We start from the raw sequence: 12,496 nt of genomic DNA, 5'->3' as shown, positions 1-12,496 counted from the left end.
TGCTGGGGGGCTCCGCCCCCCAGACCCCCCTACATTGTTAATAGAGTTGTTTTATCTACAGATAACACGATCTTGACCCTTGTCACGTTTTAACTTGTCGAGGCTGGGGGGCTCCGCCCCCCAGACCCCCCTTTCTCCAAGACAGAAGAGGTCTATCTGCAGAAATCTCTATTTTTCGCCGTTTTTTAGGTGTTTTTCGCCTATAAAAACTGAACCAGTTGAGCTAGGATGGTGAAATTTCGCGTGTGCCGAGCCAAGGACATACCCAAAAAGTGTGCAAAATCTCATTGAGATCGGCCAAGCCGTTCAGGAGGAGTAGCGCGGACAGACAGACCGACAGACCGACAGACAGACAGACAGACAGACAAAACTTTCCAACCCCACTGGAGTAACAGGCTTCGCTATCGCTCAGCCAAAAATAACCGACAACGGACAAGCCATTGCCTGCCGCAGGCAGGCTAGCGCCGCAGGCCAAGGTAGGTACGCCAGGCGTGGATTGGAGGAACAGGCAGCGAGACATCGCGAAGCCTGTTACGACAAGACGCGGTCTGGCGTAAACCTACCTTGTATTTAAGAGTGTCACAAAATTTCAATGGATAAAAAGACTGTTCTTAATGTACCTTATGGACTCCCATGTCATCTGGAAACAAACCTCATAATTCCGAACAACTTTTTGACGTCTCAGAACTGCTTTGTATCAACTTGACTGTAGTTTACGAGTCGATATCTCCTGATTTTTGAAGTATCGCAACACAAAATGTCGTTTATCTCAGATCCTTATCCATTGCCAGTCCTCATATTTTGGGGCATCCTAGAGCACCATTAGGCCTTCCTTAGAAAAAAAATTAGTTGAAATCTGAAGACGCAGTTTTTGAGAAATCCAAAACGCGTAACTTTTTTTATGTTCTTCAGCTTTTTCACCCAAGTGGTGAGACGTATGACCCTAGATGGGTTTTCATTCTTTATTTTAGACCACCACACCATTAAAAAAGCAAACAAAAAATTCTAAAATTTTTATTTTTTTATTTTTTTTAATGTGTGATTTTGAAATTTTTTTTGGCCATATCTCCTATGCAAATTGAAATTTTGAAAAACTTTTATGGTTTTGTTGTTAGTGATGATTACTTCAAGAAAAAGTCACCAGAACCCAAATCCGAGGTGTGAAATTTGGGGTCCCGGATGAACTGGCGCGGAATGCCCCATTGGCGCGACTTCGTGCCGGTACATAAGCATAAAAAAAATAACGTCACGCCAAAATAACGGCATGACTTTTTCTGTAAAACGCATTGAAGGCACCAATAGACTATTTCGCTGGATCCACTTCGATCCCTCGAAAAAACAAATGCACCGGAAGTCGGGTCGGCCAATCAGGAGCCTCCTTTCGTCAGTGGTAGCGCTGATGACAAGAGGCTTCTGATTGGCCGACGCGACCCCACTTCCGGTGCATTTGTTTTTCGAGGGATCGAAGTGGATCCAGCGAAGTATTCTATCCCTGAAGTAGGTACCTCTGAGATAAACGTTGCCGAGGGAAACTTCATTACATTCTTAAATAACTAATGGGTTAAAAAAATCCACAGAGATTCTTCGTAACGTTAAATGGTGCTTCATACATTCAAGAAAAATTCTCGTAAATGAGCTGAAGCTTCTCGGCAACATTTCTTCCCGCGGTACATTCACGAATTCACCATTTATTTCGTTGAGTGCACGCAGCCTGAGAGGTATCTTCAGTCTCCTATACAATACCGCACAATTGGCGAGAAATTCAGACATACTTACTGAATGAAAGTAGTTTGTCTTGCTGCTCAGCAGCCATGATGTATCAGGGAAGGATGATGCTCCTTTAATGTCTACCGTGACCTGGTGAAAGGAAAGCATGGAATGAAAAAGCACAACAGACGCTGCGCGAAATGAAGCCGGATCTCAGCCAGAAACCGGAAGTTGAAGTTATGAACAGGTCCTTATCGACGGACAAAGAGCTAAACCGGAAGTGTCAATGACAACTTAAAAAATAGAGGTCAAGCTGTGTCATGACTGCAGTGAATCCCGCTGACTCCAACGCCATGCTGCACACAAGAGACGTAACTGTCTTCGCAGCAAAGCCACTAGTGATATCTTGTGACCTTTACAGCGCCCACCCAAAATCGCTAGAAATCAGAAATTTTCACCCAATAAGGTCACAGGCACAAGCAAAGTTTGAGCACAAAATCGTTTGAAATCTTGAAAATCCGCCGTAATCGCAGTAAAGTTAGTGACAAGTTTGCCTGCCTCAAAATGGGTGAGCAGTTTTTTATGCCGAAAATTGGCAAGCTTAGCCCGGAAATTCTCCCTAGCTTGCCATGATTAGGCAGGCTCATGAAGATTTCAGGTTGAAGCTTCCCAAATGTTGGCATTCGAAACAACTTGCCGACCTTATCGCTGGCTTGGCAGTGATTACTTCCCTAAACAAACTTTCAGTGTTTGAACTTGCGAAAGGGTTGCCCTCTGACCGGAAACGGCTGACCTGTCGAGACCTATTTTGACTTGTATGTTATGTCGATTCCTTAACGCTAGTACGTCGTTTTCTAGGACACTTCTACTCACAATAGACACTTCTAGCAGGGCCTGCAATACAGAAACAAAAAGAGACACATTGACCGGAAACAGTACAAAAAATCAGCCTTTTCGGAGGTTGTGACAGATTAAAACGGGGTTACCCCAGCAGGTATACAGTCCCACCAGGTATAATCCCAACAGGTATAATCCCAACAGGTATAATTCCCACCAGGTATAATTCCCACCAGATATACACTATTTAATTTTAATGTTATTTACACGGATTCCCAACAAGTATAAATCCCAGCAGATATACACCCATTTTATTTACCTTCTTTGGAATAAATTTGCACGGCACGCTAGTTGAACAGCGCCTCTCTGTTTCTAAAGTCGCGAAGCCCCAGGTAGATTTTCTTCTCATCTAATGGCTGAATTTGCAACGTCTGTTCGACCTTTATTCGTTTTCCTTTAGAAGACGTCTGCAAACAGACAAACATTGGACGAACCTAGTGTTGCTCCTGCCCCTGTATACAGTAGCGCAACTTGAATAACGATTGAAACGCGAGTTGCGTGCCTGGCCGAACAAGCAAGATTGATTATGTGACTTTCTAAGGTAGCTAAAACGGCCCCTACGCACGGAATCACCCACCCGCTAGCGAAGGCAGTTTCATTGGGAGTGCAATTCCTGCAGGGAATGCGCTCGAGTCGAAGCTGTCATCATGCCCCATTGTAATCAATCATTTAGTTGTTTTTCTTCTAATGTATTCCTGGTGAGAATTATACCTATTGGGATGTATACCTGGTGGGAATTATACTTGCTGAGACACAAAAAAATCTAATATTAATACGTGTATATCTGGTGGGATTTATACTTGCTGGGAATCCGCGTATAGATAAATAAAATAAAATAGTGTATATCTGTTGGGAATTATACCTGGTGGGATTATACCTGGTGGGACTGTATACCTGCTGACATCACCTCATTAAAACCAAATTTTATTATTAAATTAAGTTTTCTTGAACCTTAGGGCTCAGAATTAACGCTAATCGTCGATAAATAAGCGTTATATTGCAGCAGTTTCCGGTTTAGGTTCTTCTTGATCTGCACAGCAGGCACTCCTAGGAGTTTCTATCAGAATGTGATTAGAATGAAGGGAATGGAGTACTACGGAGACGAGCTGGGCCGGAAGAAGTTGAGAAAAAAATCAAGGAGCACAAACGCCGGACTTGTATGAGAATATAACACTGCGGAAGCGGCATTAAGGCGACGCAGACGTTCATTCTCCCTTATTTTGCATACTCTGTTCTTGGTTTCTTTTCAGCTTCCGGTAAGTCCAAGCGGAGTCAGAACCCTAATCTCGATACTGTCCTGAGGTGACATACGTAAAAGCCAAACATGAAAATAAGCGGGATTCGGTTGAAGTTTGTCTCACAGCACGGCGATCAAAGATCTTGGTCGACCCGTTCGCTCCAGCAATGAACCCGTGACCCGTGAAGAAGAATTTAATTACAGCGCATTAACTGGGAATAGAGTACTTCGGAGAAGAGCTGGAGCGGAAGTTGAGAAGAAATCAAGAAGAACAACGTATGCGAAATGTGTAAGAATGAGCGTCTGCGTCGCCGTTCTGCCGCTTCCGCAGAGTTACAGCTTAGGTGTTTTTGGGTCCAGTTTAGCTATCTACTTTTGATCAGCACCTCTTGAAACGCCTTTTTAACATGGTGCCTCAAAACTTTTTTTCGAGGACAAACTTGTCTTTTTCTAGCTGTAATTGGAACATAACTTGGAGATAAAGACAAGTTTGTCCTTGAAAAAAGTTTTGAGGCACCATGTTTAAAAGGCGTTTCAAGAGGTGCTGATCAAAAGTAGATAGCTAAAAAAATTATTTTTTCTGGACCCAAAACTACCTAAGCCCAGTGGTAAAATGACCCAAAACTTAAATTGTTCACAGTTCCTCTAATAATTGCCTGACATGGCTGAAATTTTGTGGGGGTGTTTACCTATGGGTAGGCACCATTTAAGACAAAGAGGAGCGAAATCGCCGATGGTCTACTTCAAACGGCCCTGATATGCTCAAATCTTCAGTAAAAATAGTGAAATTGAGCAACTTTGAGAGCCCGTAGCATCCAAACCCGACGTCGTAGAGCCTCGTTCGACACGGCATTCGAAAGAGCGCATTTTTTTGAGTATCTGAGACCCATTTGGGTACTTTTTTGGATCTCGGTTTGCGAGAACCCATCTAGTCCCAAACCCTCGAAAACAGCTGTTTTTGGGGTGTTTAGACCCGTACCAAAGCCACAGGGGGTGTCGGATTTCGTCCAAGTGTCTTTTCGGCAGTTCGTATACATACAAGGAACCGATAAAACACCACAAGCGCCCGCTCCTAGGATGTCGCCGACCAAGTGGTTTTTTTTGTCTGGAGCTTCTCTTTGACCAAGATGGACGCCGCTTACCAAACTTTCAACGCTGGACACAATGGTGGTGTCGGATTTGGCCTAGCTGCAGTAGTTTACAAATTACCCTTTTGGTGTGTAGCGGGTTTGCCTACCTACACTGTAAAAAATTATTGTGAATTTACGAAATTTTATTTTACAAATTCCTTGTAAAGTAACAATAACATTTCGTTATTTTATGAAATTAGTTTGTAAAGGCCGATTTATGGATAATTCATCACAGAAATCTTCTTAATTGTATGAAATTTGTTTGTGAACACCGCTTTATGAAATGGTACGAACTAAATACATCTCAAAAGTGACGATAATACTACAGTGAGGTCACAGAAATATAAAGTGTTTCCTAAAATTACAACAAATCCATGGGTAATTTCGTTGCACAAATCGCTTGTAAAATTACGAAATAGGGTGATGCCTTCGTCATTTTACAAGATATTTCATAGAACTACAAGATGTTTCATAGAACAAAAAAAATCCGCTGAAACAAGTTTATCTTCATTTAATCAGCGTGACAATGTTGAACAAAAGCGGTCCACGTAAATTGGAACTTGTAAAAAGTTTGTGATTTTACAAACTACTGCGTGAAGAATAATTCATAAATCGATAAAAACATAAAAACGTTGTATATTTACAAATAATTCGTGCAACGAAATTACCCCTGATTTGTTTGTAAATTTACGAACAAATTTTTTACAGTGTAATTGCACCACATTTTTGCCCACCTCGCAGGCGATCTTTGACCGAACCGAAAAAGCTGGGTATCAATGGGCCTTGACCCATCTCCAATAGGTCACGACCCATTCGCAACGGGTCTCAACCCATTCCGAGTGGGCTTTGTCTGCTATGGGATGTTATCAGTTCAAACTAACTCAGTTCTTCATTAACAGGTTTTTCATGTGACCCCAGATAGATTACCCGACAACTTCGCAGTGCTGCAAGCGTGCCAAATGTAAGTGGTTCGTCAGCACTGACCAATAAGGACGAAATCAAATGCTTCGCTCGAAAAAAGTGCTTTGTCAAGCCTTAAATTCATACACTAAATTAGTTTAAGTGCTATCATGGGTATATTTTGCTCAAATGGCAAAACCTTCTCTAGTAATTTGGCTTACTCACTTAAGTTTGTAGAGGTTCCGAGCAAAATGGCCTGGATTGTGGAACGGAAGTGTTTGAGTATACTCACTTCTGTTCCACAATTCAAGTACCCTATTCTTTAAAACCTGTTCTTGGCCGTCTTCCGCAGGCCCGTGCAGGCTGTGGCTTCCCGCCTCTGGTGCCGCAGCTGCGGACAGGCGGCCACGGACGCGTGCGTGGACGAGCACTCGGTGTGCACGCTCAAGAAGATGCGCGCGGAGGACGCAGGGCCGCTGGTGCGGGGCCTGGACGAGGGCGAGGCGGCGGTGCGCGCGCTGCTGCGGGCGATGGGCGACGCGTCCAACGACGTCAACAACCAGGACTGGCTGAACCGGCTGCAGCTCGAGCGGCGGCGCATGACCGCGGCCAAGGCGCGCCTGCAGGGCCTGCAGGGCCTGCAGGGCGCCCAGGAGGCGGACGCGGCCGCCTGGCAGCAGGCCAAGGACGCCGCGGGACAGACGGGTAAGGGCGGAACAAGAGTAAATCGCTGTGAATTTCGGTGTACACATCTGGGTTGGTTCGCCGAGATGTGGGAATTTTGAGGCACGGGATTTCCAAGATTTTAATGTGCGGCTTTTCGGATGAAATTTTGCAGGCTCATTCAAGATGGCTCTAGAATGGTCCCCAAGAAATATCAAAGCTTAATTCGTTCCAGTTTTGTTTCAAATGGCTTAAATGTTGAAAGCGTACTTTGGGTCGACGTTTGTTACATTTGCGTCGACGTTTGTTACACGCGCGTCGACGTTCGTTACATTCAAGTGGTTTGGGTGGAATTTCAAAGTGGACAAAACTGACATCTATTTATAGAAATCGATTCGTCTGATCAGGACGAACAAAAAATCCTAACATATGGAATAGGCTTGGATGCGAAATAAACAAGTATTTAAGCTTCAAAAGTGCAGTAAAAGGCGTCGACGCCGGGGTCCTGGCTGATTACATTCGATTACATCATTACACTTTGTAAAACCCATCTATTTCGCAAGGAAATACCAAATTTGCTTGTACGTAACAGACGCTGTATGGTGTAAATAGGTCAAATGAAGCGGCAAACATGACCTTGTCCCAGTATTTGAAAATGTTTATCCGGGGGAGGTCGAAATTACGCGTTGGCGATTACACACAGTAAACTTCTTACGGATACATCCTATCTGTATTACGGACATTTTTGTGCAATTGCAATTACGGATAGATTTTGCTTGTAATACGGATGAAATCATCCATATTACAAAGAGATTTACGTCCGTAACATACAGACGAAAATATCCGTATGGTACGGACGTAAAACTCTTTGTAATACGGATGATTTCATCCGTATTACAAGCAAAATCTATCCGTAATTGCAATTGCACAAAAATGTCCGTAATACAGATAGGACGTATCCGTAAGAAGTTTAGTGTGCAGGTTTATGATTGCGAGTTACGGCAAAGCGACCTATTATCCTTGTTTTGAACCTACCATACTCCTGTAGAAGTATTTCCACCGTTGCAGTTTTGTTTAACACCAATTTCGGAGCCGAATAGGGTTGGCGCTTGGTTCGGTGCAGGCACAAAACACGCTTAGAGCCGCGAAATACAAATGCCGGTAGCAAGTGACGCAATTTGCGGACAAAACTTTTCTTCCACTTTACGAACGAACGAATCGACTCAGGGTTTCGGGACTTAGGTTAAAATGTAGACAAAAGTGTCCACTCTCGAAAGCACACAATACTTTGGGTGTTTTAACGGCGTTATAAGGAATTAGACTTCACATTGTGTTTCAATCGGGGATTCGGACACCGAAAAAACGGCCATTTTTGTACCTTTCCGGCGCTATATGTGGTACAAGAAGTCAAAAATTTTGACTGAAAACATGTACATGCCTTTCTCTGAAGGTGTTTTGTTGTTACATAAGGGGTATTTGCTGATATGAAGTCCGTGCAAGTGGTAATTGAGCTAAACTTTGATTTTAAAATTTCCACATTTTGACGAACCAACCCATCTAAGGAATCTCAGCCAGAATTCGATTTCCAGCCAGAATTCGATCTCCAGCCAAAATTCGATTTCCAGCCAAAATTCGTTGAATTTTAGTCGAAAATCGATGAATTTCGGTCAAAATTTGATGAAATTCAGTCAAATTTTGATGAATTTTAATGAACTTTAGTAAAGTTTACATATTTGATGAGTTTCTGTGTACAAATTTGGCTGGAGTTATTTCCCCTTGGGACGGAACGCGCAGTGGGCCAGAAGACTGGTGGAGGCGGCCAAAATTCTAGACGCGTTTTGAGATCCAGAGGCGCTAAGTGGGACTCGAACCGATCCCATGACCCCACCAATGGATTGGTCTCCGAACGAGGAATCCATCGGTGGGATCACGAACTCCGTTCGAGACCTGCTGAGCGACTCTGGAGCTCAAAACGCGTCTAGAAGCCGGTCATCTGCCGCAAACACTCCCAGACTACTGAGTTTTTCTTATCACTCCCATTCCAGGAACGTCACATCCCGTTGAAACGAACGTGAGAAAATGTCACGTTCGTTTGAGCATTGTCACGTTCGTTTGAATGTGATCAAGTTAATTCTTGGCTGATTCAGATCCAAACGAATGTGACATTTTGTCACATTTATTTCAACGTGATGTCACGTTCCTGAAATAGGAGTTATCGTATTGACGTTTGTGCGCATCAATAAGCGTACTAACATTGTTGTCAACTTTGTGTCAACAAAGCCTTCCTAAAACTCTGTTAATGCACTCAAACGTCCATGAATATTGCTAAAATGTCGACTGAAGGATGAGAGTGAACGAAGTGCTTCCTTTGTGCCCGCAGACTTGGCCCGGACCGCGGCCAGGCTCGTGCTCGACTTGGCCGACCCGGCAGCCGTTTGCAGCGTGACGCTGCGGCGCGGCGCTGCGGGTGCAGTGGAGTGGCGCGCCGAAGTGCCGCCCGCCGACAACGCCGGAGTCAAGCTGGTGCTGTGCATGCTCGGGTGCGACGGCCACCTGACGCAGCAACCGCCGGAGACACAGCCTCAGGAGCAGCAGGCAGCGGGTGAGTCATTGCAATGCAACGCAAGTCTCGAGTCTCAGTCAAGCTCCATCTTTGCAAGGAAAGGCTCCCGGTCCAATCGACGAACTCTGAGAATCCAAACGTTATGAGTGCAACCTCAATTAGTGCAATGCTCTTGCATTGCACATAAAGTGGAATCACATTCCCATACACTAGCTTGTGCTATGTTCATAGCATTTAAAACCTCAGCGAAATTCTGGTTAAAATCTTCTTTTCTTGTGAGATTTCTGTAGTCTCAGTAAAATATTGAAATTTCATGTTTGAGGGCACATACTCAAGACAACCTTCGCAAAAAGTTCCGTCGTAAATTCACAACATATTGTTTACAGTGCACCAGATCCAAGACCAGATCTTTCTTGCAGTTTTCCACTCCCTACACGGTAACACTCTGTCCTGGATCTTCCAGGATTCTTCCAGGCTTAATACTTAGGAAAACCAGGACGGTCCTGGAAGATCCAGGATCGAGTCTTTCCGTGTATTTTCGCCACTGCCCTGTCCTGACCGGTCTTGCAACGGTTCTGCCGCAGCCTGGCACGAGCGCCCGAACGAGGGGGAGCGCCAGATGTCCTACAGGGAGATGGCGGCCGCCATGGCGGTGGGCTGCCGAGTGGCGCGGGGCAGGGACTGGGAGCAGGGCTGGAACTACGACGGCCCCTCCCAGCGGCCCGGCACCGTCACCCACATGCACGCGGACAGCGATGTGGCCGTACACTGGGACCGCTCCACGGGCAGCCTGTGGTTCCGCATGGGCCGCGACGGCAAGTACCACCTCCGGCTCCTGGCGCCTGCACCCCTGGTGAGTCAACGCACCATTCCATGACGCCTGCATCGAACCACACTACTTCTCAAACCAGAAAGAGCAAAAATACGTGTCAAGGTGGTGGGGGTGACTTTTTCATTCTCAGTGTATTGTTTTGTATCAAATTACGTAATTTAATTCTCCTTCCGTTATTACTCTTTTTTATTCTAGCTGAAATTTTCGCACCTTTGACGCTAACCCTTCTCCTGTGTTACAGGCCTCGCTCGTTGGGTTACAGGGAGGCGACAATTGCTTGGATTTAGCGCCAATAACTGCGGAGTCAAACCTAAACAATATGTCCAAGACATTGGCGGACGGCAGTCTTGCACAGGTATGGCCGTTTTCGTGGTAGAGCTCGACAGCCTTATTCGAGGAAGGAAACACTCCAAGAAATCGTGTACAGAGTACTCAGTTTTGCGGGGGGACATTACACTAGTTTATATTTCGTAGGCACCGAAGTCATGATGTTCGATCAACGCACTGTCATTACAGGAACGTGACATCGCGTTGAAACGAATGTGATAAATTGTCACGTTCTTTTGGAGTATTGTGCCTCATTCGTTCTGATGTGCATCAGCCCGTCACATTCAAACGAATGTGACATAATGCTGTAAGGAACGTGCCTTTTTTTTAACACATGTTGTTTCATTACTCGGTGATGAAGGGTCATCTGACCGATGAACTCACTACATGGTTTTGTACAAATTTTGTACAAAACATCACAGTTTTATGTGCACACGAACTTTTCGCACAAATTTGTACTAAAATGGCGGAAAATGTGCAGTTTTTCGTACGAAAATTGTACGCAAAATTCGTGTGCACGAAAAACTGTGATGTCTCGTACGAAATTGTACATAACATTTAGTGTGAATCAAGTATCATCAGCCAGTCTTCCGCAGGTGCGCTCCATCGTCTGCACTTCCCAGCCGTTCCCCCAGTTCGTGCAGCGGGTGCTGGAGCAGACTTCGCCCCACCTGACGGGCCTGCACATCCGGAGCCCCCTGGCGAGACACCTGGACGTGGTGGCGGCCATGCCGGCACTGCGCACCCTGTGCCTCACCTCCGTCACGGAGACGGAGATGCGGCAAGTTCGCTCGGTAAGCTACTAGATTTCAGTGGGCCAGAAGAGCGCGCAGGTGGTCAAAAATCTGGACGTGTTTTGATCTCCAGAGTCGCTAAACAGGACTCGAACCACACGTGTTACCCCATTAGTGGATTCCTCGTTTGAGGTCTCCCGTTCGGTTCGAGCCCCATGAAGCTAAGTAGTACTCTGAAGGTCAACCGGGATTCCGCGTCCGGGATTCCGCGTCCGGGATTCCGCGTCCGGGATTCCGCGTCCGGGATTTCGACCATCTCCTGCGGTTTTCTGGCCGACTGCACACACTTAATTTAAATCACTTCGAAGTGTTTTAGTGCATTGCATTTGCACTTAATTGAGCATGCACCTGAACCCGCGAATTCATGCACAACGACGCACACTTCATTACCTTGTTGGAGGGGGGAACAGCTTTCCACATTCGTGGATTTGATCACATTCCACGTTCAGGTGGCAAAAACGCCTGTGAGTAGCCAACATGTGTGGCAAAACCGCCAGAAATCTTGCACATTCACTCAATCATTGTACACATTACTTTACAGTGGGTCACCCCTCGACTTTGTTCCGCACAAACTCGTGTTCCCTGAAACGTAGATACATTTTTGTTCAAAGCTGATGCGCAAGACGCTACATAGAAATTTAGTGTGTGCAGATGGCGTCGCTGCAAAGCCTGGAGCTGCACTGCTCGCACCACCTCCCTCTGCCGGTGATGGAGTTCCCCGCCAACCCCGCGGGGCTGCGGCTGTTGCGCTGCGGCGTGTACCCGCTGGCGACCGCGCTGGCCCTGGCGCGCGCGCACGCCCAGTCCCTGGAGAACCTGCAGCTGGTGGCTGCATCGACTGAGCCCTACGGCTGCCCTGACTTGGCGCTGGAGCTCCGGCGCTGCGGTCTGAGGAAACTGAAGCGGATGGTGCTGATCCGACACACCGCGTTCGGTTCGTTTTGCCGTCACGACAGGAACAGCTGCAGAGTGCAGAAGGAAGAGCTGTGGAGCATGTTTGTGGACAGTGGATTGAACGCCACTTTGGTTTGCAGTGTTTGTGACTTGGCTGAATTCCGTAATTCGAACATTGTTTAATCATCAGGTCCTCCTCCTTCCTTAGCTTATGATCAAATTAAGCTCTCACTAAACTAAAGGTTTAGTTGAGATCGCTCTTTTTCGAGTCTTCTTAATCGACCGCGGTTATGCCAAGTTGTTATGAGGATGTGAGAAATGAAATAATTTGTCAAGGTTTTCCCTTCACTTATTCGGAGAAGAGAACACCATTAAGCGTCGCGGATCCTAAAAGATTGTTTGAGGTATCGTTGAGGTAGAAATTTTGATCAGAATGTGTAGATTTAATTACCAGACCCTTATGCATCTAAAGTATTATATGAGCATTTAATTGCATCATATTATTTCACAATGAAAGTTTTTCAGAAAATAATTAAAATCATTGCACATATA

General features: G+C 45.6%; 2 protein-coding genes across 4 annotated transcripts in view; one reads left to right on the top strand and one right to left on the bottom strand.

The window, feature by feature from the left end:
* The window catches only part of LOC117639047, a 25,918-nt gene extending 22,205 nt beyond the window's left edge, over positions 1–3,713 (bottom strand). The window contains exons 1-3 of one of the 3 annotated variants that reach the window (XM_034374423.1): positions 3,556–3,713; positions 2,581–2,601; positions 1,777–1,857 (exon numbers count right to left, since the gene is read on the bottom strand). In XM_034374423.1, coding sequence (XP_034230314.1) covers positions 1,777–1,813 — 37 coding nt within the window. In that variant the 5' untranslated portion in view covers positions 1,814–1,857; positions 2,581–2,601; positions 3,556–3,713. Of the gene's footprint in view, positions 1–1,776; positions 1,958–2,580; positions 2,679–3,555 lie in introns of those variants that run through there. The other 2 variants (XM_034374405.1, XM_034374412.1) reach the window with 2 other exon arrangements.
* Positions 1,972–12,496, top strand: LOC117642891. The gene is made up of 8 exons (XM_034381517.1): positions 1,972–2,078; positions 5,871–5,932; positions 6,224–6,485; positions 8,878–9,136; positions 9,682–9,950; positions 10,171–10,284; positions 10,853–11,050; positions 11,702–12,496. The coding sequence occupies exons 1-8, from the start codon at positions 2,028–2,030 to the stop codon at positions 12,125–12,127; spliced, it is 1,641 nt and encodes a 546-aa protein (XP_034237408.1). The 5' UTR covers positions 1,972–2,027; the 3' UTR covers positions 12,128–12,496.

This window comes from Thrips palmi, unplaced genomic scaffold (genome assembly GCF_012932325.1).
Source record: "Thrips palmi isolate BJ-2018 unplaced genomic scaffold, TpBJ-2018v1 HiC_scaffold_1, whole genome shotgun sequence".
Lineage (NCBI taxonomy): Eukaryota > Metazoa > Arthropoda > Insecta > Thysanoptera > Thripidae > Thrips > Thrips palmi.
The sequence above is the reverse complement of the archived record's forward strand: the minus strand, read 5'-3'. Positions and strand labels throughout refer to the sequence as shown.